Below are 27,958 nucleotides of genomic sequence, written 5' to 3' on the forward strand. Positions count from 1 at the left end.
GGGTCTTATTGCAATTTCTGAGTAATACATAACCATTTTGTTAAACATAAATGTATAAAATGTGCGAAAAGGTCAATCAAAGAATAGATAGGAATAATTGGCCACCTCTCATTCTTGAAACAATTACCCTTAATATCTGCGAAAATATCTCAAAGGGCCTATTATGGACGATTTTCTTGAAAAGAATAATAAAATGTTCAAACTATTATCTAGAGTAGGATGGGCGGTATCAACGTCCTCTGTAATTTGCCCACACATTGGTTTATCTTTATTGTGTATAAGCAATATTGTTGTATTTCACGAAAACTGATGTATTTATTAAATACTCTGCTTTTGCATAAATCAGCATGTCAGATATACCTTTGACCATGGTGGGCCAACGTTATCAATAGTCAAAAATTTAATATAATTCGATGCTTGCATCTGATTAGAATGCTGGTTAATGCATATTTCCGTCCTTCGGTTTCATTATCTGTACAATATTTGCGAAGAATTGAATGTATTAATTACCTGTACAATATTTGCGAAGAATAGAATGTATTAATTACCTGTACAGAATTTGCGAAGAATTGAATGTATTAATTTCCTGTACAATATTTGCGAAGAATTGAATGTATTAATTATAGGATAGCGAAGGTCAGTGTTTCCTATCAACGTTCATGTTTATAAAACTGACCCAAATTAAACTAATGAAAATGTCATTGATTTAGATAGTAGTTCCTGCATGCCGCGTACCATTATCATATCAACTATATATGTTATATGTAAAAACAAAAAGTATAAGTAAAATAATTGTAATTGATATAAACACAACGAAGTATACAGAACCAAGAAATGTGTCTAACAATGTTTTCGTTCAGATTTATTTTGATGACATTGTTCTCGTAAAGCAAAATTCCAAATACGATGATAAAGTAATTGTTTCATTCATCGGTATACATATGTCATAACAGAACAGAAAACAAATTGTATTCACTTGATCATTAATTGTACAGCTCATTGTTATCAATATAAAACATGTCTACATGTGTATAAAAACAATTAGCAATAACGATAATGATACAATACGTGTAAAAGTATTATGTGTTTATAGACAGACAGCCAGACAGACAGACACACTAAATTGAGTATTTAAACTATTATTGACATACCATAATGAAAACAGGCATACAAATCACATTCATTTTGTAAGCATTTTGTAATAAACTTATGTCATAACAGAAATCGGCGTTAGCAGACAAAAACATAGTACACTCATTATATTAAACGGTAAATAAATAACAATAATTAACGCGGAGTTGAACAAAATTCAATTATTTCTTTTCTGCAAGCATGTAATACATGAAAATTGCTAACTTCCGAAGAGTCCCTTTATTATAAGTATTTAAAAGTGTCAAATATGTATGCAAACTTGGTCTTATTGAATACTGTTTCGATATGTATTTGGATCTTTCTTCTAATTAAAATGGATATTTAGGTATACAGTGATATTCATTTCTAAATCTAAGTTACAACATTTGTATATTTTCAAATATGCATATGTGTGCTAGTACATGTTCTAACAAGCAGTTGAAATTAACAAATTTTAGATCACAAAAAGCCTTCGTAATACTTATGCCCTTTTTATTGTGTAATTAACGTAAATGGTACAATAAATGTGATTGCATTACCTTCCTATATTCCCAAAAAAACATTATCAAAATACTGACGTATTTTGTATTCATTGAATCATGAATTATTAGGCACACTATTTTGCAATCATCAACCTACTCGTTGATATGATCAAGGCATGTTTAATACAACATAATTATTTTATGCTGAGTTGTTAAGTATGTTAATAATTGCAGAATTAATTCACAAGAATTATCTTTCTAGCCTTAGTTGGGTATTTATGAAAGTTTTATTTTTAATTAATTTGCATATCTAGTTATTCTATATCATAGTTAATTGTAACGTTAATGCTCAAACCTTCAAATAATATCTAATCAAACATTGATAACATTCCATTCGTTATTTTAAAAAAATACAACAATAAAACCATTCTCATTAATCCGGCTTTGACATACCTTGTCATGTTTAGTTAAGGTAAAAGGCTATGCCTCGAGGTATTGAACCAATCTTATATTTATATCGTCATTATGGTGCAAACGTTCTTCGAATATCCAGAGAATTTTAACCCTGATGTTCTTATCCGATTCGGCATCGTATTTGTTCAGACAACCTGTCCAATTTAATTACTTTGAAATTTCGGAATAGAAAAGAAGTAGACATCTAATTCCATAATTAATCACGTTTCGAACACGTTTCACATTCTTCGTAGCTAATATCAGTATAATATTATGAAACGTGTCGGTGTTTCCATAATGTGGCCATGGCCCACTGGTGTAAACATGTGTTTTAGCATATGCTGCAATGTAAAAGTCAATGTATGCATCGATTCTGCTCTGATCAAATTCATGACGGCCATAGACTGAGTGTTTCTTATAAGGATCAGCAGAAACCCTTACATAATTCGTTTGAAATTATTGGAATGTCAATATCTTCACCAAAGTTCTATGGATTAATGAGAAATTATTATGGGTTTAAGATGTCGGGAAACTAGCTGATATAAACAGACTTATTAATTGAAATTATGACAAAGGCATTACGTTTGCTTTTGATTTTTACAGTGAAAAAAAACAAAGTCAGAAAATATCACATTTTCACTTGCGCAAGCATTCGTTAAACTAGTTAATATGTAAGTTATGAACAAAGAACATTATATCTCGGTGCAGTTTATTGTAACACACATGGTAATAAGTTTGCGTTTGAGGTAAAGTATCAATACACATAACGTGGCAGGCGAGTTCCAGTTTAAATATACTTACATTCCTGGTAACATATGTTATAAAGATTAGGTAAACATGCATTTAATAATAACTTATCGAATTATTTTGTCCACATCTAGCATACATATGCACTAATGTGACTAGCAAAATGATTGAAGGTCATTAGATACGCATCTGTATTCACAGCCACGAAGAGTCCGTAGTTTTGCTAAAACAACATCGTGTGCTAATCACTTTGCCCATTTTCTGAATATTGTCTCGAAAGCGTTTATTTAAGGACCAGTATAACATAGGATTTATTGCACTGTGCGCATGACCGAGCCACAAGACAAATGGCAGCGACTCGATGATTGTGGCGTTCTCAGAAATGTCGGCTAGAGCCGATATAACGCTGTACGGCAACCAACAAACCATGAATACGCAGATAAGAATAATCACCATTCGAGCGGCTTGTCGTCGAGAAACCAGCCTGTTTGTGCTTCCATCTGAATTAAACCTCGTTTGTCGATCTGTGACACAAAGAGCACGTCCAACGTTCCCGTAGCAAACGCCGATCGTAAAAGCGGGAATTATGAAAACAACGAATAAAAGAAAGACACCATAAGCTTTCCTGTCCCTATCTTGGGGCCATTGCTCAATGCAAAACGTCATAGGTCGAAGAAAAGGAATATCGTGTACAATATCAATATCTCGTATGAAAAGTAATGGGGACATGAAGATGGAGGCTACGATCCACATTGATAGTATTAGACAACACGACTGGCCCGATGATGAGACGCGGCGAATAATGTTCATAGGTTTTTTAAGAGAATAGTAGCGATCAATAGACATGGCCGTCATGGAGAAAATACTCACAGCGACTGCGACACCTGAAACGTAAAAGTAATATAACATTCAAACTTGCATTTTGGGAAGTAGTTAAAGTAGGAAAACTATTATCTTACAGCACGTGTATTATGTACACGGTATACGATATATTAATACATAATATTTTCGTAAAATTGAGAAATAATACATAACCTTGAATGAAAGCCGTAAACTTGCACAGAAACCTTCCATACACCCACAAACGATACACAATCGTGCCAATGGATGTAGGAATACACATGACTGTCACGACCAGGTCGGCGAGAGCCAGGTTCACGAGGAAGTATAGATTTCCTTTCCGTGCTCTGTCACTGGTCACCGAGGCAGCAATGAGTATATTGCCACACATACCTGTTTTAATCAAGATTGATTAGTAAGCAAACACACGTATGTTAAATTTGGTATGGATATGTTTTATATAGAGAATACTAGGTTAGTGTTGATTATAGATCAGGTTTATCATTCGAGGCTTAGAAAACAAAAAGCACGAGCCTTGGCGAGTGCTTTTTCGTTTGATGCCGAGCATGATAAACCTGTTCTATAATCAACACTGACCTATTATTCTATTAATCCCACTTTTTATTCATTAAACTTTTTTTATTTAAACAAAATTAGTTTTCCTGAGTGTTTGTCGTATTTTGCTTATGACTTCAGTGTAACCAAGGTCAGTGTATTACTCCGCGTTCCAAAAATAACCGCTGATCAAATAATCATTTATTTAAATCAGAATATCGTTCTGTGACAAAGAGTTTTGCGTTATTAATAACAATTTTATTCATTTTGAATTGCACATCTAAAAATTGTATAACACCAATATAACATTTAGTTGTTTTATACAAGGAACTACTTTTGTTTTTAACGTAGCCTAACAGAGTAGCACGTGCCGTTGATTAAAGATGAAATTTAATCAACGGAGCTTTAATCAACCGAATTCGCTGTAAAGTGGGATAAAACTGTTTCCAAAACGATGGCTACGAAGCAGATTCCTTTTCTTGAAGTATAAACCATACGTCGGAAACATGTTAAGCTCATCTATTTTTTGAAAAATAATCATGAGCTATTATCATCACCTTGGCGGCGGCGTCGGCGTCCGGTTAAGTTTTGTGTTTAGGTCAACTTTTCTCAGAAAGTATCAATGCTATTGCATTCAAACGTGGTACACTTACTAACTATCATGAGGGGACTGGGCTGGCAAAGTAAGATAACTCTGGCATGCATTTTGATAGAATTATGTGCCCTTTTTATACTTAAAAAATTGAAAATTTGGTTAAGTTTTGTGTTTAGGTCCATTTTATTCCTTAAGTATCAAAGCTATTGCTTTTATACTTGCAATACTTACTAACTATCATAAGGGGACTGTGCAGGTTAAAGTGATGTAACTCTGACTGGCATTTTGAAATAATTATGGGCCCTTTTTATACTTAGAAAATTGAAAATTTCGTTAGGTTTTGTGTTAAGGTCCACTTTACTCCTAAAGTATCATAGGTATTGCTTTCATACTTGGAACACTCGCAACCTATTATAAGGGGACAGTACAGGACAAGTTGCATAATTCTGGGTGTCATTTTGACGGAATTATGGCCCTTTTTTTACTTAGTAACTTTGAATATATGGTAAATTTTTTTATTTAGATCCGCTTTACTCCTAAAGTATCAAGGCTATTGCTTTCAAACTTAAAATACTTTCATGCTATCATGAGGGTACTGTACCTGGCAAGTTGAATTTTACCTTGACCTTTGAATGACCTTGACTATCAAGGTCAAATTATTTTTTTTTTCTAAAATTGCCATAACTTCTTTATGTATGATTAGATTTTATTGATTGTTTGTCATAACAACTCTTTCCTGACATACTACAATAGACTCCACCCAAACCATCCCCCATGCCCCCCCAACTCAGAATCCCCCCAAACAATTATTTTTTTCATTTTTTTAGCTCTACTGGCCTTGGGATGACATGGTGTCTGTCTTTCTATCTGTGTGTGTGTGCGTTATACTTCCTCTTGTTTATCCGATAAAGTCCACATTTTTCGCCCGATTCTTTTCAAACTTGTTCAGTGTGTTCATATAAATGAGGACTCGTACTCTTTTGAAAATGGGTTACATCAGAGTAAAAAGTCTAGATTTATCTTCCCTTGAATGCGAGAAAATTGTGAAATAAGGCTTGTCTAGGCAATAAAGTCCACAGTTTTCATCCGATCATTTCCTGACTTGCACAGTGTCCTTATCTGAATGATGAGTCAGACTGTATTGAAAATGAGCAATATTGGAGTTATAAGTCCAGAATTATCTCCCCTTGAATTTGAGAAAAAAATGAAAATCTTTAACATTTTGCCATAACTTATGCAATATTGAAGATATCAACTTCATATTTGGCATGCATGTGTATGTCATGGAGCTGCACATTTTGAGTGGTAAAAGGTCAAGGTCATCCTTCAAGGTCAACGGTCAAAAACAAAAAAATCAAAGCCGCACAGAAGGGGACATAATGATTTCGACAAACACATTTCTTGTTTGTTTACATATAAAGTTCTATCCTTGTTAAACTTCAACGGATGTTTTATATCATCAAGTGCCAGAACCCCATTGAGAGTGAAGAAAATTTGTCCAAATTATTATTGAAAAGAAGCCATTTGAGGTTTAGTTTTACGTTTCTTCTTGTTTAAGCGATGAATTTCTTATTTTGGGTCTGTTTATTTATAACTTACTCAGATTGTTCATACTATCAAAGGCTTGAACCCTATTGATTCCAGCCAGTAGAGCAATTCAGGCCCTCATGGGCCTCTTGTTTAAAGATCATCTAATAAATGACTACACCCTCACACTATGCTCCCCCACCGCCCCCTCCATTTTTTTTAAACATGGTTAAAAAACAAAAATATTTTTTTTAATTATTTTATGTTTGAAATACCGTCCAACCATCCCACCCAAAAATACCCTCCACATTTAAAAAAAAAAAATTTCCCCTATATTTGGAATATAATGTAATAAATGACAACACACCCACACTAAACACCCCTCTCCACCCCACCTCTCCCTCCTTTGTGATTGACGTATTAAGAAAAGGTCCCTTCACCTTTAAAAGAAAAGTAGATGAGCGGTCTGCACCCGCAAGGCGGTGCTCTTGTTGTGTTTAGGTCACCTTAATTCAGTCACAACTCATGTTTAATTATTAAGATTGCAAAAGCATTTATTTATTGCAGGTAATCATATTACTTACCATTACACGTGTAATGATAACATAATAGTGAAATGGCGAGATAATGGTATTTTATATGATATACGTAATTATTTACTTGATTATAAAACTTTAAAGAAAGGCCAGTAGAAAACTTGGTGACAAATACAGATTTAAGTTTTCGTTTTTGTTACGAGGCTAAGAAATCTTTTACTATAACTTTTTATCGAATTAGTAATATTTTCAACTCAGAAAATATACATGTTTCTGTATTTGACACCTACCTGATATTGTTTTGAAATCGATATTTTTATATTTGTATGTCTTAATTTTTTACCAAACGCATCAACAGCAACGAATGGCTGAACTAGAAAGTAACCACACAAACATCATTAAACGACTTCCTAACATACACGAATAGCTTTACTATACAAATTTTTTTTAATGCTTTCATCAATTTGCAAGGACACTTTACTTTACATCATGGCCTTTTTTGCATGCCATAGTGATATTGGGGTGAAAACGTTATATCTTAAAGGCACCATGTTTTGGTAAATTGTTTAAGATTTGCAAAAGTCGCTGTCGGTGTGATATTTGCGTGGACATTGGACATTTGCCATGCTCTAAAATATTCATTATATGCAACTTTTGATGATTTAAAATCCCGAAAATTATAAAGAGATACAAATGCGAAACGTTTGAATAATTTTGAGAGTTCTGTTGGTATCTTTTATGGTGTGAAATAACGAGGATATAAAGTCAAAAAATACACGAGTTACTGTATTGGCATGACTAGCTGAGTGGTTTCAGTTTAAAATTACTTCATGGTTCGGCTAGAGATTATGATTTTTTTTCTGTAAGTGTTTTCTTGTTTTATACTGGAGCTATTTAGTAATAATTTTTATATTTATCTATTTGAAACATTTAATGACATATTGCTATCAAAGCCAAAATCTGTGAACAGGTCCCTTTACACTAAACCACTATGATTTATCGCATAGCAAAAAAGCTCACAATTTTAATCAAATCCAAAATCAAGAGCTGCAAATAGGAAAAATAAATGTTCTCGTTATAAAATATTAACTTTTGAAGAACATACGTACCAAGTATAAATATTGGCGCGTATAATGTCAGAAGAACCACCGTAGAAAACTTGTTGTGAGTGTAAAGATTTTCCTCGAAATCTTCGATAATGTCCTTGGCGACAGAAAAGTTGAAAATGGATTCATTCTTGTGCACCTCCAACAGAGTTCTGTACGTTAACAGATCCGGTAGCTGATCCATGTTGCTTGGCTACAATGGTTAAATGATGAAAAAGCGGTTGAAACAAAGCGAATGATATAACATTCATTGATTTTCTTTCACTAGGCGTTACGTTGTGTAGGTTTATTTACGTTATCAGGGTGGATTGCCATCACTTAAGCTACTCGAAAATCACCGTTATTAAATTCTTAAAAACTCATCAATATTTAAGCCAAAGCATAATTAATCGAAAATATAAACTGTTTGTTGTTGACGAATTCCGAAAGGTGAGTTCACTGTAACAATTGCGATTGTTTTTGTTTTCATACCAGTTTTACTACACATATCTAACTAGTAAACATTATTTTATTTCTTTTACTTTTGAATATTGCCATATTACCATTTTAATGTATTAGTTAATAATATCTTATTTTAAATTTGTACAGGTTTACCTTAAAGCAATCGAAATGATCTTTGATGATTAGAAGTATAATATAAAGTGGTTTCGATAGTATTGAAATTACAGCACAGAGTTGTATACTATTGAATGTTCTCGTATATGTATTGTAGCGACGTGCTGTTTAATCGCATGTGTTCGTCGTGAACGAAACAACTTACAAACTATTCCCAATCACATATTGTATTAACCCAGTCCCATTAAGTAAATGTTACACAGAAAACATAATTTAAGTTGTGATAACACTATTCAACATGAGTCTGTTGCTTACTGTTTGATCAATTAAACTGCAGAATAATACATTTCAAACATAAGGAAAGGGATCAAGTTAAAAGACAAACGTGATCATTAACGGTAATGACAGGAAAAAATATTAAAACCACAAAAAGGACATAGATGTAAATGTAAATCGAACCCGAGATTCACGTAGATAATTACCATTGGGACAAGCAAGGCGATATAAGAAGTGAAATATATGCGTGATTTAATGTACTTCCGTCCTTCTTGGATGTCGTATGTAGCACATTTAGTATCCATATCTAATAGCCATGTGTTGCGATTGAAGGGAAATGGCATGCATATCACTATACTTAAGCGATATTGCGAATGTCATCGCTTACGTTTTTGTTTTGTTTAAGTTTGTGTCAGCATGTACTTGAAATTGTTATTTAATCTAAATACTTACATTTAGATTCAAATGAATGTTTCCTTTAAGTTTACATATCAAACTAAACAAATTTAAATATTGCACGTAATGACAACGCCCCATTTTAATTAATCTCAAAAACGTAAAAAACTTAATGATTCGATACTAAAGTTATGATTGCATTACTCTTTTACTACATCGACTTATTCATATGTCTGTAAACTATTTTGTTACTAATTTTCAGTAAGTTCTGCTTTTCAATTGCAGAATGCAACAGTTAGAAGCATATGTTATTCTAAAAAACTAAAATAAATTATCACGAATTAAGAAGATTTCGCATATTATCATTATCATAGGTTCAATTTTCTATTAATCAGCATGAAAATAATATATAAATAATCAGAAAATTACGACACTCAATTTATGTTAGTGTGCTCAACTTTAACGGTATATGATCATTTCAGCGAAAACACGTTTGGGATAAACACTATTTGTGAAATTAAAACAGTTCATGAAAGTATGATAGTTAAAGCTTATGTCAATTGTGTACCTCAATTTTGTTCTATATTATTATTTAATTAACCGCATACTCTTGCGAAATACTAATATAACTTATAAAAGGATTCCTTTTAAATATCAGGAAAACGCAAACATTTTGTTATACTTACATGCCAGTTTATATTGTTTGTATCACGTTTAATTCAAACACATCCGTTTTAATAAATTCAAAATAAAATGTGTTCTTTTTTGCATAGAAGCTTTCAAACCATCCCAAAAAGGTTCATTTGTTCGTGGGCATAAACACTAACACATACAAGCAAACAACAATATTAATCATACCATGAGTAAAGAATGTGTCGTAATCCTTTAATTTCTGATGCACATATCTTTAATTAACCCTCCCGTCACAGAGACCAATAATATATTGTAGTGGACAGAAAACAACAGTGTCGCTTTTATATGGACGTATTGGATATCCTGAACCCATGCGACATCAACAATTCTATTAATACCGTACAAGCTATGTCTGTGTGATTGTTCAGGAACTGTTTACGACAAGTTCCATAAGAAAAACACAATTAGTAGTGTCTCAAATGAATAATTCATCAGTATTCTATAATTGTAAACGTTTCCTTAAGGGAAAACTGCTCTGTTGTATGCATGATTTTGCAAATGCCCAGTAGAATAAATCGTATGCAGGTGATCGGTACATTAAAGGGTGTTGAACAAGCGTGAGACGGTTTTTTTTCTGGATGCGATTTGATACATTCATGTATCAAACTATCATAAGTTTGATTTAAAGAACTAAATCCTTCAATCTTAGTTTTTAAAGTTTTGTATTCATAACCAACCTTACCAACAGTATTAAAAAATCTATAATAGCTTTAACCACATATGAAATAAAAAATTATAAATTATTATTATTATTATTATTATTATTATTATTATTATTATTATTATTATTATAATTATTATTATAATTATACGTAGTAGTAGTAGTAGTAGTAGTAGTAGTAGTAGTAGTAGTAGTAGTAGTAGTAGTAGTAGTAGTAGTAGAAGTAGTAGTAGTAGCAGTAGTAGTAGTAGTAGTAGTAGTAGTAGTAGTAGTAGTAGTAGTAGTAGTAGTAGTAGTAGTAGTAGTAGTAGTAGTAGTAGTATAGTATTTTTATCATTATTTTATTTTTGTTATTAATATTTTTATTTGATTAAGCAATTCTATATGAACAAAAGCACTTAAGCTTAAGAAATCGACAGCTATTCCCAGTTATTTAGCATATTTAAGTATTGTCAAAAGAAACTATATTATACCATATGCAATTTCAAAACCGAGTGTGTTAAGATACAAAAACAGTCGCAAAACACACATTAAAAAACAAAAACATACACTTAAATACTGGCCGAATACGTTTTTTATAAAAAGTGTTTGCTTTTAATTTTGACTGACTATATTGATGTTGAAGAGCGTTTTGATGCATACTATTTTGCTACCTTTTTTTGAACAAGCTCATTTGATAACTGATATATTTTGTGTACATTTATTTGACGAAGGTGGCGTGATTTTTCGCGCGTCGAATGAAAAATATATTACATACGTCATTTAATCACTGCAAATATAATTGAAATGTACAATGCTCGGAATTCGTCTTTGAATTGATTTGTAACAAAACCAAATTAAAATATTTTAAGATTGACATTAAGATCGGAGATTTTGATGATTTTGGGTATGGTTGTGAGAAATGCAATAATTATTTTTTAATTATAAGCTTAATCTCTATTTGTCACTTTTTGTTCAATGTTTTCATAAGAAAGTATTCGGCGGCAGTATCAAGCAGAGCTATTTTTCTTATTCGGATGTAACATATTTTCGATCTTTTTAAAACTATTTTCATGACGGATGCCTTTAGATACATCCTTTTTTGTTAATTGTATGAGTTCTAATAAATGCATCATATTTAAAATCGTTTGAGACGCTTGTAAGGTTTTGGATTATTTCTATGATATTTGTGAGGGTCGATTGCGTTCAAACCGGTTACCAGTCGTCATTCAAGTTTGAGTCATTTTATGTTCATTGTTGGTCGTTTTGGGTCATAAAGAGTGTATATATACGCAATATATCCTGTCATATAGTTTATTGAGTTTCATTATTTGTTTTGTTTATGTATCATATGCATGATTGTCATGCACTTTAAAAGCGAATCCATTAAATATATTATTTATTATTCCCAACTGTAGTTAAATGAGAATGCCATTATCATGTTGTTTTATACTTTTAAAACCTAAAGCGTCTATCACATAAGCTTGAGAAAAAAGTGTTGTATATAGTTAATGAACACATAGGACAGATTGATTCAATAGCATGGTTTCTTAACATTTTACAAATTATTCATGCAATTAAAAGTTGTGTTCATTCCAAGCCGATTTTACAATTCAATTATAACTATTTGTAAAATAAGCATATTGGGCATCTATAACTAACGTTTCATTTTCTATATTACTATACGCCCCACTTTGTTCGGTTGTTTCTTTGGTAGAATAATGTAGATTTCTTTTCCATTCCTACTTAGTTGTTTTATTTAAAACAAATCAATAATAATTCACTGTTTGTATATTGCTATATTGCTTTATTATAAAAACTGTTTGTATGTCTGCCTTTTAAAGTCGAGACGTTATTTCTTAGTGTTTTATAGCCATTTATAATAGCTTCATTTGAATAAGCTGATAACCGTTTAGTTTTTATTTTACCTTTTCTTCGTCTTTCTATCACGGAATACATGAAATTGAATACACATTTAAAATGCCATAGAGAGAAAAGAGGGATTGTTTTAGTTCAAGTAATGCCTTTGTATGACATACATTTTCGACGAAAGATCATTATTTACAATTAATTGTCATGATGCGTTCAGATGTTTTTTGGATTATTTAATGTATGTTCAGATGTATCTATTATTTATGTATTTAGCTGCATCAATTGTAAACTAGTATGCAAATGACCGTTTTTTCGTAACTGTACGTAAAACGACCAATATAAATAATTCATACGTTGTTCTATACTGTATTTAAGTATGTATTTGTACGTGTGATGTGTTTAAGAAAAATAGAATTATTGTAGATAGCATAAAAAAGACTTGTTCCTTTTTACGTACTGATCAAAAACATGTTTGCATCAATCTATTATTATTGACAATACATAATACCTACAAATAAACCGATGATATATGTCAATGTATATGCCAATTATAGATTCACATGTTGCAGTTGTGATAAGTACTTGCCATAGAAGACCCATGACAGACAGATAACAATTGTTCAGCTATATATGTTAATAAGTACACATTGATGTGCATGTTTGTACGCTGATTACATGTGAATCCGTTGTCCGTCCAGCACCTTTACCTTGATGACCTCAGAGTCATTGTTTGTGTGAGATGTTATGTTGCATTTACCCTAGGTTTGATTACTTCATATTAGTGGTAGTAAAGTCAGTAATGTGAGAAAAGAATATGCTTGCAAATAAAACTTACATATTAGCGGTAGTAAAGTCAGTGTTCAACTTTTACCTGGTTGATATGTATGTGTATATTAATGATCATAATGTTAGTGGGTGACATTCACCTAGAGCCTTTATCAACATGTCCTACTACTTATTTAAATTCGGGCACAACTGGTTTCCTTGGTGACCCTTATTTTCAATAGTGCTACTGGAAGGTTTACTTTCTCTTTATATTGTTTGTATGAACGTTGCAATACAATTCTTAGTATGCTTAAATATGCCGATAAAACTTTGATTTAAAAATATGTTTGCCCATTACAATGTCTTTTTATAAATTATAATATATTTAATAATAGGTGTGTTTGCCTATTACAATTTCTTTTAATAAAAACTTGACAAATATTATTACGCTTTAGATATATAAAATGAACCCTTTATGGCTTTTCTAGAATATACAGTCAGGTTGGTTGCTAAGTATTTAAACTGTAAGGTGGCATGATAAAATTCTAATTATTTTTAATAACAAGGACAAAAGACAAAGTCTACAAAAAACGTTTAATAGATACAGAAGATTTTAATGAGAAAACAACTTATTGTGACTATTACTTTTGTTCTTCTACTACCTTCGGAGCAGACACAGTTTGAATAAGTCATCTTCATTTTGTTTATAAATCACAAGATGAAGAACTTTTAACTTACGATCTTAAGGAGGACTGGGAAAAACCAATTAAAAGCAAGAAATGGGTACGTTTTTTAATAAGTAAACTAATAGTAAAGCTATGAATATATTAAAATGATCAATTCTTATATATTATAAAGGAAAAAATATCCCAATTTTGATTTCTCAGTGAACCGAACAGTGGATAAACAGTTTGTTTCTTTAGTAGCGTTCTTTAGATATCCCAAGATACTCCACGTACTGATTCTAGTCCCAAGAAACGGACCCGACACAGTATTAAATAAGCTTTATGTGTTCTATCCAATCGAGCAAAAAATAAATAATTTTTGAATAACGTTAATAAATATTACCTAACGATATACTGGTTACCACTAAGGAACTGTGTAACATAAACGGTTAGTTTAAGTTGCAATTAAGTCCGTTCTTATTTCAGTATGACACCCAAACAAGTCAAAACTATATATTTTATAAAATCATACAGTAACAAGGGGAAATAACAATATCATTTTATCTACCTAGAAGTTATAGAGCATTTCAAAAATGCGATTTGGGCCAATACATTGTTTTGTAGAAAACATTAACATCATATAAATATCGTTTACATTATTTGACTTGATATAGCTAATCGTGAATGATTTGTAGAAATGAAAATTCGTAGAAAATGCGATCGTGCAACACTAAACTCCTATTAAATCGTATTAGAAAAGCAACACCAAATCAACACTCAGTGAAATAAAGAAAAAAAACGTTCTATTTATTTCTGCGTACTTTTTTAAAACTTATTAATAACTTGTCCATAATTGCATGGTCATGTTAACAAGTCGTTTGCTCCCACGCCTGTTATTTGAATGCCTGAGAATGTGAGAAATGAATAGTCAATGCAAAAATAGATTCTCCGTAATTGTAAATGCTTTTCTAATCGTCCTTTGACATTATAACAAAGCGTTAATAAGAGCTTCGACGGTAATGACACGCGATAAACGGAGTGGACAGCGTTTGATTTTATTAGTTATAAAAGTGGAGTGTATTATCTAAACCCCATAGGTCTGTGCGCCCAAGATTATCGACATCATCAGATGTGTGTTGTCTAAGTTATATGTCATCGAAAATAGGTCCTATTGCGTTTAACCTTTTTACGCAGACATAAAAAGAAGACAATTACAAGAGAACATACTGCTGAGCATTTCATGAATCTGCATCAAGAAATACAACACAAATTGCCTCACCCCTCAAATTACTACGAGTATTTTATCACTGAAAGAGGACGGTATTTTGATTTTATTAAACAAATGCTGATTTATTTATTTATTAAATGCGAGTTAGCGAGATCAATACCGAATTCATGATTTTCGCATTTAAGACCATTGTATAAATGAAAAATCAACGACGATTAAAGTTTGTGTAGCCGTGTTATTAGTCTACGTGCTTTGGGAAGGCCCAAATGGACCTGCGAAATGAATGAAACATCGGTTTGCTTGAGCACGCTGAAGTAGTTTTCTTTCTGTGTGTGCTTACTAGCAGACCCGGTGCCCTTTCCGCAATAAAGGTAGCTTAGGTTTTGAACATAAAGCTTGGCGTTTGATAATCCCGAGAAGCAGAAATAAAATGCACTCTCAATTGGCTTTCATATTCTTATGAATCAATAATTGTAAGGAAGCATTTCATTTACCGCTTGCTGTTTCAATTTCTTCAAATTGATTGTTTCGCCGTGTTGGTTTTTTCATGTTTCAAGCATAAACCAGAATTACAAAGTTTATATTATGTATTTATGTACAAAATATAAAGCCATTTTCATAACGTATGAGCATGATTTTAGCGTCTCTTTTTAACGTGGCGTCTCATCAGATCCAAACTGTTTGCTATTCTGATAGTATTCTTTGAAAAAAAATCAAAGACAATGCTAATTTAAGAAATTCAGCAGACGACATTTTAGCAGACGACAAATTTCCCAGCATGCAAAGGGTTAATGTACTCAATTAAGTTTTGGGGTTCTCAGCAGAGAAGGTATTCTGTGCAGTAAATTTTATCTTAACGGGCCTGATAAACAGACCATATAATATTAGCTGTTACAGATAATACTCAAAACATGGTAATTAATGTATCGAAATCATGCAAAAGTACACTCAGTATCTTAAAATAATACTTTATCAAAACTGAGCTGCAAATATTTAAAAATGACATACCGGTTTAAGTATATTGTATACTAAAAAACAATAGCATAACATGTTGTGTTTTTGTATTTAAATATGTTTAAGAGATTTGTCAATAAAATTACACTAAAATGTGCATACAAATTAACTATACGTCTATATACATACGTTTTTTGGTGAATATTACACACAGAGTATCATAGACAAATAAGGTTATGGTCCTCTTTCATTTAAACAAACACCTGATTTTTCATTCTTACAATCCTACATATATGTATAAATTTCTGTTAAGACCATTATCAATCCTGACATGTTTGAATAGTTTTTCGTTTATTGCGACAAAAAATAAACAAACAAATAGTGTTTGGATAAAACTAAAGATGATTATTACTTATCGAACTAAACTATTGCGTATTAAATTATGGCGATAACACCAACGCGAATAATTTAAATGTTGACATTGCATCAGTTCCTTACAATGTGTCTTTAACTCTTAATAGGTATAAGTGAAGGACTTAACTCTTTTTTTAAGTATTTATTATTCTGTATTATGTTAATATCCGTTTATTTTAGAACATTTTAGTTACTGTATTTGGGCTAGTGGGTGATAAACATTTAATAGCAGCGTGCTTACAATTCCATGACTCGCACGCGTTTCCAGGGAACGTCATAGGGTTAGTCAACAACTCAAAGAGAATACCAAATTTTACGGCAACTTTTATCGCTTTTGTGCTTTTTTATTTTGTCACAACGCATAGTCATTAATAGATAGCCATCTTCAATACCACTTCAAGCCATTTTACCCAAATGCACGCAGTGGCGAACATCTATTTTACTGAAAACTACAAGAAAAGAGCATAGACGCCTTCGCCCAGCACGACATCAATATCATATCTGTTCGTAACTGGAGAGTAACGTATATGCTTTTCTTTGAAAATATGTTGAACAACGTCTGATGAAACATACGTTTACCAATTATTGTTCCGAGAAAATGTTAAATGGAAAGCTCGTCTGATTACATTAAGAGCTGACACATTAAATTATATCAACAAAATGCATTTGTATATTACGAAGAAAGTGAATAAGACATTTAACACGCAATAACATTAATCAGTTAATTGAACTCAACTAGGTGTGTACCAAACTAACACTATTTTAATGACATAATAAGAGTCATTTGTTCCAAAGATAAAATTTTAATCATGATGTTTTATATACAATAATGATTGTTTGTTTGATATGGAATAATTAACAAATACATTAATTGTTGAAGTACTAAGAAAGACGGTCGAAAGTACAAATGCCAGTATGTATGCCATGTACATCGAATGTAATTATTATTATATGGATACAAACTAAAATATCATCAGCTTAACAAATTTGTTAATATCTACATATTTCAGAAGTATAACCAAAAAGCCCGTAACCAATAACGTGTTGAGAATGGCAGATAATTAAAAAACTAACGCTATCGAGGAATCAGTTGAAACATTACAATTATTAATAACACGGTACTTATGTAAGGTGAACCATTTCTATAAGAATTAATATAAAATACATTATATCTCAAATAAGCTCCACATTTGTGTCCTCAGCTGATTAAAGCATTTATGACACCATTCACCTTACTACAATTACAGGTGTTTTGTTCCCTATATTTATCTAAATACTTTATACGTGACGCCTAGGTATACTGGTTGATATGCCAGCACTAATTTGCTTTATATTCATGGTAACTTAGTAAAAAGAACGTGATATGTATATGCAAATCAAATCGTCTGCCTATACAACTTAAAGCGCATATAGTTTAACGTGATATATCTCTTTAAATATAGACAGGAAATGTAACATATTGTTTGTAACGTCATTTGTGCTACGCTACGTACTTCAAACATAAATAGCAGTATGCAAAAAAAATAATAGCATTTTCAAAAAAAAACGTGATTGAAAAGTATAAATTTTTTTAGCAAGATTTGTTTTCGATAGACTAAAAAAATTAAATAACATAGCATGTATTATGTGTATTCAATTCTGAATCTGCTGTATATCAAGAATTTATACTTTTTATAAGATTACTCATTTATCCAACATGGAATACTCCAAACAACATTAACCAATGCCTAAGTAGCATTATAAGCGTTTTATATGGTCGTATCTTAAAGTATAAATGCATATATTTTAAAATTTCATAACATGTAAATAATAGAAGATATCTGACGTTTTATATTAACGCATTTTGCCCAATTGAGCGATAATAGTAAATAAATATGTTCAGATATAAAACAGGAACAATTAATGTACATGGAAATAAACAACACTGACATAGCAACATCAGTAGTAAATAGATGCAAATGATAAAGTGCAATTAATATTAAATACCGAAAGTTCATCTTTGAAAGCGTACCATTAAAAATGTGGCATTATATATTTTTTACTTACCTCAAAGTCTATACTACCCATCGCTATCGCGTGTATTGGAACTCCAATATAAACGCACGCATATCACGAATAACGTTGCTAAATACCCGATCATATACGAACCTTCGATAATTTGACTAAGTTGTTATCAATATGGTTTTCCTATAATAAGATAATATTATAACATATCTGGAGCACATGCATGTTAAATCATCAGATAAACTGGTATACCAAATGTCTACTTGTGTCATTTAAACAATAAACGTATCCAAAACTGTCCGATTTATTATTGAATTCTTAAAAGTCTTCGCAAGAGTATGTCATTCTTCAATGAATGAGTCTGAATATTGTGAAATCGACGTTCGAGTTGCCATTCGATGTGCCCACTTCTTTACACAATTTCTTTTTGAAGCGCAGTGCATCTAAGTCATTGTTATTCTGTCTCTTCTACGGATAAGTGTAAGAATGACGCGTAGGCAATCAAACGTAATGGAAACATTTTCTAACATTTCTGTATAAGACCATGTTCAATGAGAAGAATACATTGTGATTGGAATGCATTAAGTGCTATATACTAAGTATAGAATGCGATGACACTAATAACCTGACATTTCTCGACTAATGAAAGTTTAGTTGAACATCAAGAAGAACTTCAAAAATAGCAACACACAAGAATAAACAGATATGTACATGCACTATATGTAAAATGCGATTAATATATAGTACATATATCTTTTAATAAGTATCACATACATTACAGAACGAAATCAATGTGATTACGTTTAGTATACCATATCTAGTTATCGCTGGATTTCACTTTGTTTTGTATTCTCAATTTGCCATGAAATTTAAATATCGATCTAATTAAATTAGACAGAAATTACTGTGTTTTGGGCCGAATAAAGAGTTTGTATTGTTTTACACTTGTTATTAAAAGCGTACTAACACATGTCTTCAAAATAATAAGTTAACTTTACTCCATCAAAATTCTAGAAAAAACACCGTTTGTATCGATTTTGAAAAAAAGTATGTTTATTAAACTTTTCAAATTAAACATGTTACACGACATAATTCGTGTGCTCATGTATTATAAACAGCATTTGCTTAACCGACCGACGACCGACTGACGACCGGATGACGACCGACGAACAACGACTACGACCACTACTACTACTACGACGACGACGACGACTACTATTGCTACTACTACTTCTACTACGACTACTACTACTACTTCTACTACTACTTCTGCTACTACTACTCTTACTACTACTACTACTACTACTACTACTACTTCTACTACTACTCTTACTACTACTACTACTACTACTACTACTACTACTACTACTACTACTACTACTACTACTACTACTACTACTACTACTACTACTACTACTACTACTACTACTATTACTACTAATCCTACTACTACTTCTACTACTACTACTGCTACTACTACTACTACTACTACTACTACTACTACTACTACTTCTACTACTACTACTACTACTACTACTACTACTACTACTACTACTACTACTACTTTTACTACTACTACTACTAATCCTACTACTACTTCTACTACTACTTCTACTACTACTACTTCTACTACTACTACTACTACTACTACTACTACTACTACTACTACTACTACTTCTTCTACTACTACTACTACTACTACTACTACTACTACTACTACTACTACTACTACTACTACTACTACTACTACTACTACTACTACAACTCTTACTACTACTACTGCTACTACTACTACTTCTACTACTACTACTACTACTACTACTACTACTACTACTACTACTACTACTACTACTACTACTACTTCTACTACTACTACTACTTTTACTACTACTACTACTAATCCTACTACTACTTCTACTACTACTACTGCTACTACTACTACCAATACTACTACTACTACAACTACTACTACTACTACTACTTCTTATACTACTACTACTACTACTACTACTACTACTACCACCTAATACCACTAGGAGCAACAGCAGCAGTAGCAGTAGTAGTAGTAGTAGTAATAGCAGGAGGAGGAGGAGGAGCAGGAACAGCAGTAGCGATAGTAGTAATAGTAGTAGAAGTAGGGAAAATTTTAAAACGACAAACCCTATTTCATATTTTAAGCATATGTTTGACTTGTACATTTACATCGGCGTATCCACACTTAGCCAGTATATACGGTGTTTATTTTTTTTCCCAAAATTGTATCGCATAATGTTTACAATTAGTGAATTTCAATACTTAACTGCTAATGGTAAACTTAGCTTGTGACACGTCTCAAATACAATTTGTTGTGTGTTGATTGAAATCATTTACATGACGAAGAGACTAGCGTGGTATTTGGTCCGTGTGAAAAATGCTTGGCTAGGCGTGTACGGCGTCCACACACGCGTCTAAAGTGCACAGTGCACAGCCAGCGTACTTTAAGTGTATTACCTGTGGTTCGTAATACGTGTCCAAACAGCGCCTTCGGGACCATAAAAGCCTCATGTATTGCTTAATCTGTAATTTGTTATATTATGTGATCCTTATCCAAGGACCGCGGCTTCAATCCCCGGCCTTAGATCCCCGGCTCTCCCCTGCGAAATGTTTAAGAATGCTTCATGAACTATTCGCATCGTCTTCATGAACCATTCATGATGGTACTTCATGAAGACTTCATGAGAAACTTGTGAAGGCAAAATGAGACTTATTCCTGAAAATTCATAAAACAGAGTTCATGAACTGTTCATGAAGTGGAAAATGCATCAAATCTTCATCATATCATGCATCCTTAATGCCCATGAAGAATTCACGAAGAGTTCAAGAAGTTTACACACCTAATATTCAGAAATTATTTATGAAGTATAAACCTTTAAGTATTATTCATGAAACTGTACTTACTGTACTTATCTCATATTCATGAAAAATTCATGAATTTCTTGCTCAGTTGTTCATGAAACTTTACTTCGTAAAGAATTAATGCATTTTTTGTTCAATATTTTAATGTCAAATTTTTAGTTCAGAAGTATTTACTTCATAAAATTGAACAATTCATGAATATAATTATTCTTGAAACTTCATGAAAATTTACTTCTTGAAGTTTTCATGAAGGGAAACCTCTACATTAGCCTTGTCAACAAACAGCAAGTCTTTTACGAGGTTCTGTAGGTGTTTTATCACAACTTAACTTAGACAAGAAGACTACATAACTACATGGTCTGATACCGTAATAATCTTTTTTTTTATTAAGTTAATATTGAGTAAACTTATTATCGAAGTATTCAAACAAATTAAAACACATTTGATCACATCATTAGTATTTTAAAATTGAGAATGCTTCAATACAGCAAACCTTGTAAGTATTCTGGTGGTGATTTACACAATTTGACATTCAGCACTAACACACATATACGAAGGCAATATTGTTGCAGTTTTTTATGCTTTGAACGTAAAAAAACACTGGATTTTATTAGTTTCTCGGGGATTAAAAAACTAATGTATTAGACGACCAACATACTACTTAGTTTCTGCTTTGCAGCATTGTTCATCAGGTCAATCTCTTCGGAGGCATCTAATAGGATCAGGCTCCTCTTTACAGGCAACTTATCACGAGGCTCTGTAGGTGTCACGTTGCTCTAAAATCATGTATAAAATGTGGTGAAAACTAAACGTGAGAATTGTGTCATGCGATACTGAACACACGTTTTTAGTCATCAAATTTCACATTTGGAAATACTGGCTAGTCTGAGTAGTTACCAATACAAACAATTAGCTTATGTTATCACATGTTTGTTCACCTAATGTTTTAAAAATAAATTCACTCACCCCTGGCTAGTGCTGCCTGAGTGTGAAATTGGATAACTGTGAACATTTTTTCCATGTTTTATTCATATCAGTTCAAAATTGTCATTTATTTATAGGCAGTGTTGATACATCAAACATGTGATTTATTTCTAGGCAGTATCATTTTAGATTTATCTGGTAAAAAATACTTAAAATGACATTTATTAAATAGAGGCAAATGGAGTTTCTTAAGTCTCATTCAAGTGTCCAACTCACATTCATTAATATAAAGGCCTGTAATTTTTGACTGCCTGTCTGTCACTGAGCATGCCTATCAAGTAATACCTACCTTGAGTTGTTTTTCGTATCTTTAGTTGCCTCGAAAGCATGCTAAGGCGGTATATGTAGCTTTGTTTGCTTTAAGAGAAACTTCAGGTCATCAGTAATCAACAGTATATAAACAATTAAATATAATTATCGCACAAGAAATCATATTGCTGGATTTTGTTCATTTATGAAAACTACTTTTAAAACCATGCTGAAGGTCAAATGTAAATTTTATGCTAAAAATATACAGTTGTGAAATTAATTAAGCTTGTTTTAATTAACGGGTAACTTATACAATTCAAAATGAAAAATATTATTACTTTTTTACTTTAAATCAGAAATGGGCAAACAACAATCATGATTATTTACAAAAAAAACTGTTAACATTCGTTATTGGAACATATGGATGTCCAAACCTGTACTACACTGAATTACCGGTACAACATATTTTTTTAACGAACATCAGAAATAACCCTCAGTTAAATATTGAATTATTTCAATAATTTGTGCTTTTCATCAACGTACATCGTTCTAAACAATAAGTTAAACAGACTTGCTCTACGGCGATTGAAATATGGACAATCTTAACCGCGACATCGCCTCGTCAAATAGGTCCGCGTTGCGCGAACCGAACGGGATTCTCCAGCAGGAATTTATTAACACTAATAACGAGGCTGGCTTAACGCTTTCAGTCATAAAAAAGTACACCCGATACAAGAACCTTTTAGACTGGTACGAATAAGTTTGTCTATCAAACGAATTCACTTACGATGGATCTCTGATTCCAGCATCGTATGTTTGTTTTTGGTAAGTGGCTTTGATGAGTTCTCCCTCCTGGTAGTGAGCAACATCTGTTTTGGGAGCGACTACATTTTCTGGTTCGATAACGCTCATAAAGCGATTCTTCCATTGAACAAGAAAATAACTTGGTACGTCTGCCATTTTCAAACAAAGCGCTGTTAAATACACTCGACTGGTTATCGCTAATTGTGTACCTATGCCTGTCTATATAAAACAATTGAAAACCAGTCAGCTCTGTTCGTGACTTTGGCCAATGAAATTATCTCTTACATCTGGGGTAAGGCTGGGTCGATTTTTAGAGACCCGTATATTGCGTTGCTGGCATAAACTTTGGAATTTAATTTTCAAATTTAAAAGATATTATGGGCATTTTTCACTAATGAATTGAGCTCAAAAGAATTAACAGGTCAAAATAGTTAGTTAAAATGTGGTAACCGACCAATTATCTGCAACTCATCTTGCTACCAGCAGCCAATTGTATAAATCTGGATAACTCTTATCCAGCGGATAACGTTTGGTTATCTTATCATAAAATTGAAGATAACCAATAGTTATCCGCTGGATAAGATTTATCCAGATTTATACAATTGGCTACAGTTGTTTATAAAAAAATAATTTATATTATATATCTTACGTTACCCACCCAGTCCTGTAAGCCGAAATGATCCGTAAAACAAAATGGTGTCTTTGTGTCGTTTAAACGAATCTGCACTTAAACTAAATTAAGATCCACATTGTACATGCGTGATCAGTTGTCAAACGAAAGTACGGTTGATATTCAAATGCATTATTTTTCTCTTTGCGGGATATTGTTTTAGTATGTTAATGCTGCTTTAACAAATATTTAAGAAATAGTAAACCCCACTGAGGTCCCTATGGCATTATAGTGACCAGCCAGGCAGCCACAAACCGTATATGGACCGAAGCCGTATATTTCTTATATTACACCGAAGAGTGTCCCCTGTATCATTGTACAGTGTTGTACCGGCTTTCCGCTCTTTAGTTTTCATGCAACTGAATGCGCAAACGATGACGTATATCGTGTGACGTACTTTCTCTGACGAAACATTCCAGTTGGAGCTAAATTCTCTGGATGTTAAGGATATATCGGACGTGGTGTTTTTTAACAATTAGTTGTTTGTGTAAGGCATCGAACGAATGCCAAACGTATTTTTCGGATTGTGTGTTTATCATGCATAATGTTAACTTCGATAGGAATACAATAAAATAGTGTGATTTAAAATAAGTTTCGATACGGGGATGAAATAATAGAAAATGGAAGTGAATATCGTTTTGACTGTATTGTTATAAACATGGGATGTTAACGTTGGCATTGAGGTCAGCGTGTCGTTTATTCTAAATTAAGTTTTTTTTTACTCTTGTTAATGCTGAATTAGTTGCTGAATGCTGTTTAATAAAACGCTTCAACACAGTGCACATTTAGTGGTGTGTAACCCCGAACGGTCCATATACAAAAATAGTGACCGGTCCATATACTATTAGATTCCTCTATCGCATTTTACAGACTGAAACCGGTCATATAGATATAGAAGGACCAATATCTCTGAGGTGTAATATAAGTGAATATATAGTGAAAACACCAAAAATAAACAACGGTTGCGATCGACACCTATAAACCGTTGTATGTCCATAATATCACGTTAATCCCGCATTAGTAAATTTTATTCATGTAAAGTTAAATGACTGATCGAAAGTAAAACCATCTTCGTGTATCGGAAAATGGAAAATACCATTGCTTGATATGTGATAACCAGACAAAGAGTTATTACACATCTACATTCGAAAAACGGGTTAAGTAAGTCAACGTGTTATTGTAGGTCGAAGACTTGTTTTAACACAGCTATTATTGCAATTAATAAATGGTCCATTTGTTTGTCAAGAAGAATATGGGTTGTTTCGCTCCCATCCAGTTTCGCCCTTACTGAAGGGCGAGTATTAGTCGAACTGACGCAATTTTTTATGTACTTTATATAACTTTTCTTTTACACCACATAAAAACCAAAGCTTATTTTTTGAAGATCACACCGCAAGTAAGGTATGTGATTTCAGAATTTAAATATGCTCAATTTTTACACTGAAAGTCTCATTGCGTGCAACTTCCGGCTGGGATTATAGACATGTGATGCTCACTTCAATAACTTCTTGAGGCCCTGGAATAGTTTATTATGAGAATTTAATCTATCAATGACTATACATGTACAAGCAGACAAGACTCGGCAAAACATGACATCATCTAAAATTATGTGAAAATAACATTAATAACATGCAACAGTAAAATGTCATTGGTCACCTTTACACCAAAATATTATGGAATGCGTGTATAACTTATGAGGTAAATTACTGAAATATTAAGAAAAGCATATTTCGAAAATATCATTACAGAAGAAAACACTGTGTGTACATAAAACAAAGAAACAAGTGTATTATTTTGTCCGAATTATGTTGCTTTCAATAAGTAATTTCGCGCTTTTGGTAGTGTGGCTCCCACGTGAGGTAGTCGAATGGCCATGGTAACAAATTGGGAGGCAAAACAACTAGGGGCAGGAAACTCCTTGGGAGCGAAACAACCTGATACTGTACGGAAAATGAGGAATTTAATTTGTTTGAACATGTTGATTTTTTAAACCACAATCATTTGCATCCGAATTAAGTGTCTGTAATTATAAACCTGTTAATGACTTAAAGAGTTTATATTTGTTTTCTTTTCACTTTGAAAATATACATTCATATTTCTTTTTGCCAGGTTCACTGAAGCCTGTGAAGAAACTGTATTTTGATGATGAAACATTTTTAGTTTCACGTTCTACTCACTATTGGAGACAGATTAAATGTAGAGAAACTACACAGATATCTTACTCTTATACACATGGTAATTCGGGTTAGCTGTGAAATTTTGTTATTGTATGAGTCTGTCCGTCTTCCACCTTCAACATTTACCTTTTAAGCACTGTACAGACTACATTTTTGGCCAAATCTTCACGATTTTTAACATTTATCTTAAATGAGGCCCTTTTTTTCAATGATGGTAAATTGCATGATTCATATGCTATTTTTAATCAAGTTTACTTTACATAACTTCCAAAGATATGCATGCGAATTATGTACCATAACAAGCTGATATAGTCACAATGTCTATACTTAACTTATAATTAAGCTTCTTTAAAAACTACACTGCAACCCATTGTTTATGCTTTTCAACAAAAAACTATTATGTTTTCGGCCTGATCTTTTTGTTTAAAAGATTTGACACATGCAAAATCATAATACTAAATAATGTCTGTTTATTTTGTAGATATGGATCTGCCATCAACATCAACATATTATGAATATGATGAGCTAGACAGCAGCAACACAATGAGGGACTTGAGAGACAAAGTAGAGACATCTGGAAATCTTCAAAACTTTCAGCACCACGAGCTGCAGGATGTTACTTACGCTTTTGCATCTACATCTAACATTGAAAATACTGCTGACAAAATTGATATGGTCTATGCCGTACAATTTTGTACTTCAACGGTACCCATGGAAGCAGAAAGCTGCGTCTATTCTGCAATTTGACTGCAAATGACTCTTCTGAACATTCTAACTGCTGTGAACATAGTGAACTCAAATACAATCTGATGTGAAACAGTTGTTGAATACACTGGTGTTCATGAGTTTGAAGGGAAGTGAATAAACAGCAATTTGTGGAGCAATACCTAACAGGCATGGACATGCTGTTTTCCAGTAACTGATGTTGTTCTTGTCTTGGCATAGTCAAAGGACCTGTATAGTGTATTTGTAATTTGTTCCAATTAGAGTGGTAGAATTTGCTTGTGATGTTTAAATAGAATACGATGTATAAGATGTATGATCAATATTACATATATGTATATAGTTATGAAATACAGGGTCAAGTTTGATTTAGGGTCCTGTACAATAATATTTTATTCCGAGTAATGGCGCAATTGTTTCCTTAATTCTGACAAAAATACACGATCTGCTCAATGACTTAAAACATTCATAAAATAATTGATGAATAGTTCATGGATTATTTAAGAATCTTAAATTAACAAAAATATTCAAAAAACATTCATATAATAATTAATGAATAGTTCATTGGTGGTTTAAGAATACTAAATTCCAAAACTATTCTTCATTTATTCTCAAAATATTGTATGAATAATTCATGGATGGTTGAAGAATATTAAATTAAAAAAATATGCATAAAACATTTATTAAATATTTATGAACAGTTCATGGGTGGTTAAAGACGATTAAATTCAAAAAATATTCTTAATTAATTCTTAAAACATTTTACGAGTAATTCATGAATTTTTGGAATCTTTGATTTATTCTTGATATCTTGGAAAACCTCACTTCATGAAGAAAACTTTTTGTGTATTGCGACATTTCATGAGTAATTTTTAGGATAGCTTACTACAGTTAATGCCAGTTACCGCCATTTGCTGGCATGAATATGCGCAATCTTTCTTCCTATGCATGTATTCATTTAATTTAAACAAATGTGATCTGCAGTTACATTGTTCAATTGAACAACCTAAGTTTCTGAAAAA

The 27,958-nt window shown here is 32.2% G+C and overlaps 1 protein-coding gene across 1 annotated transcript; it reads right to left on the reverse strand.

Annotated features, from left to right (window-relative positions):
- Positions 1-2,390: 2,390 nt before the first annotated feature.
- On the reverse strand, positions 2,391-8,156 carry LOC127878840 (QRFP-like peptide receptor). The gene is made up of 3 exons (XM_052425364.1): positions 7,976-8,156; positions 3,849-4,046; positions 2,391-3,697 (listed from the first exon to the last, which is right to left on the reverse strand). Exons 1-3 carry the CDS (start codon positions 8,154-8,156, stop codon positions 3,009-3,011), a joined length of 1,068 nt encoding a protein of 355 aa, XP_052281324.1. The 3' UTR covers positions 2,391-3,008.
- Positions 8,157-27,958: the final 19,802 nt, after the last annotated feature.

Source organism: Dreissena polymorpha, chromosome 4, assembly GCF_020536995.1.
Source record: "Dreissena polymorpha isolate Duluth1 chromosome 4, UMN_Dpol_1.0, whole genome shotgun sequence".
NCBI classification, from domain to species: Eukaryota; Metazoa; Mollusca; class Bivalvia; order Myida; family Dreissenidae; genus Dreissena; species Dreissena polymorpha.

Bases quoted from the DNA above. Each gene is read 5' to 3' on its own strand.
- LOC127878840 (XM_052425364.1), bottom strand. From the start codon at position 8,156: ATGGATCAGCTACCGGATCTGTTAACGTACAGAACTCTGTTGGAGGTG. The intron at 4,047-7,975 runs GTACGTATGTTC...TGATTAAAACAG, and splicing joins CGCGCCAATATTTATACTTG to GTATGTGTGGCAATATACTC. The intron at 3,698-3,848 runs GTTATGTATTAT...TTTACGTTTCAG, and splicing joins GTTTACGGCTTTCATTCAAG to GTGTCGCAGTCGCTGTGAGT.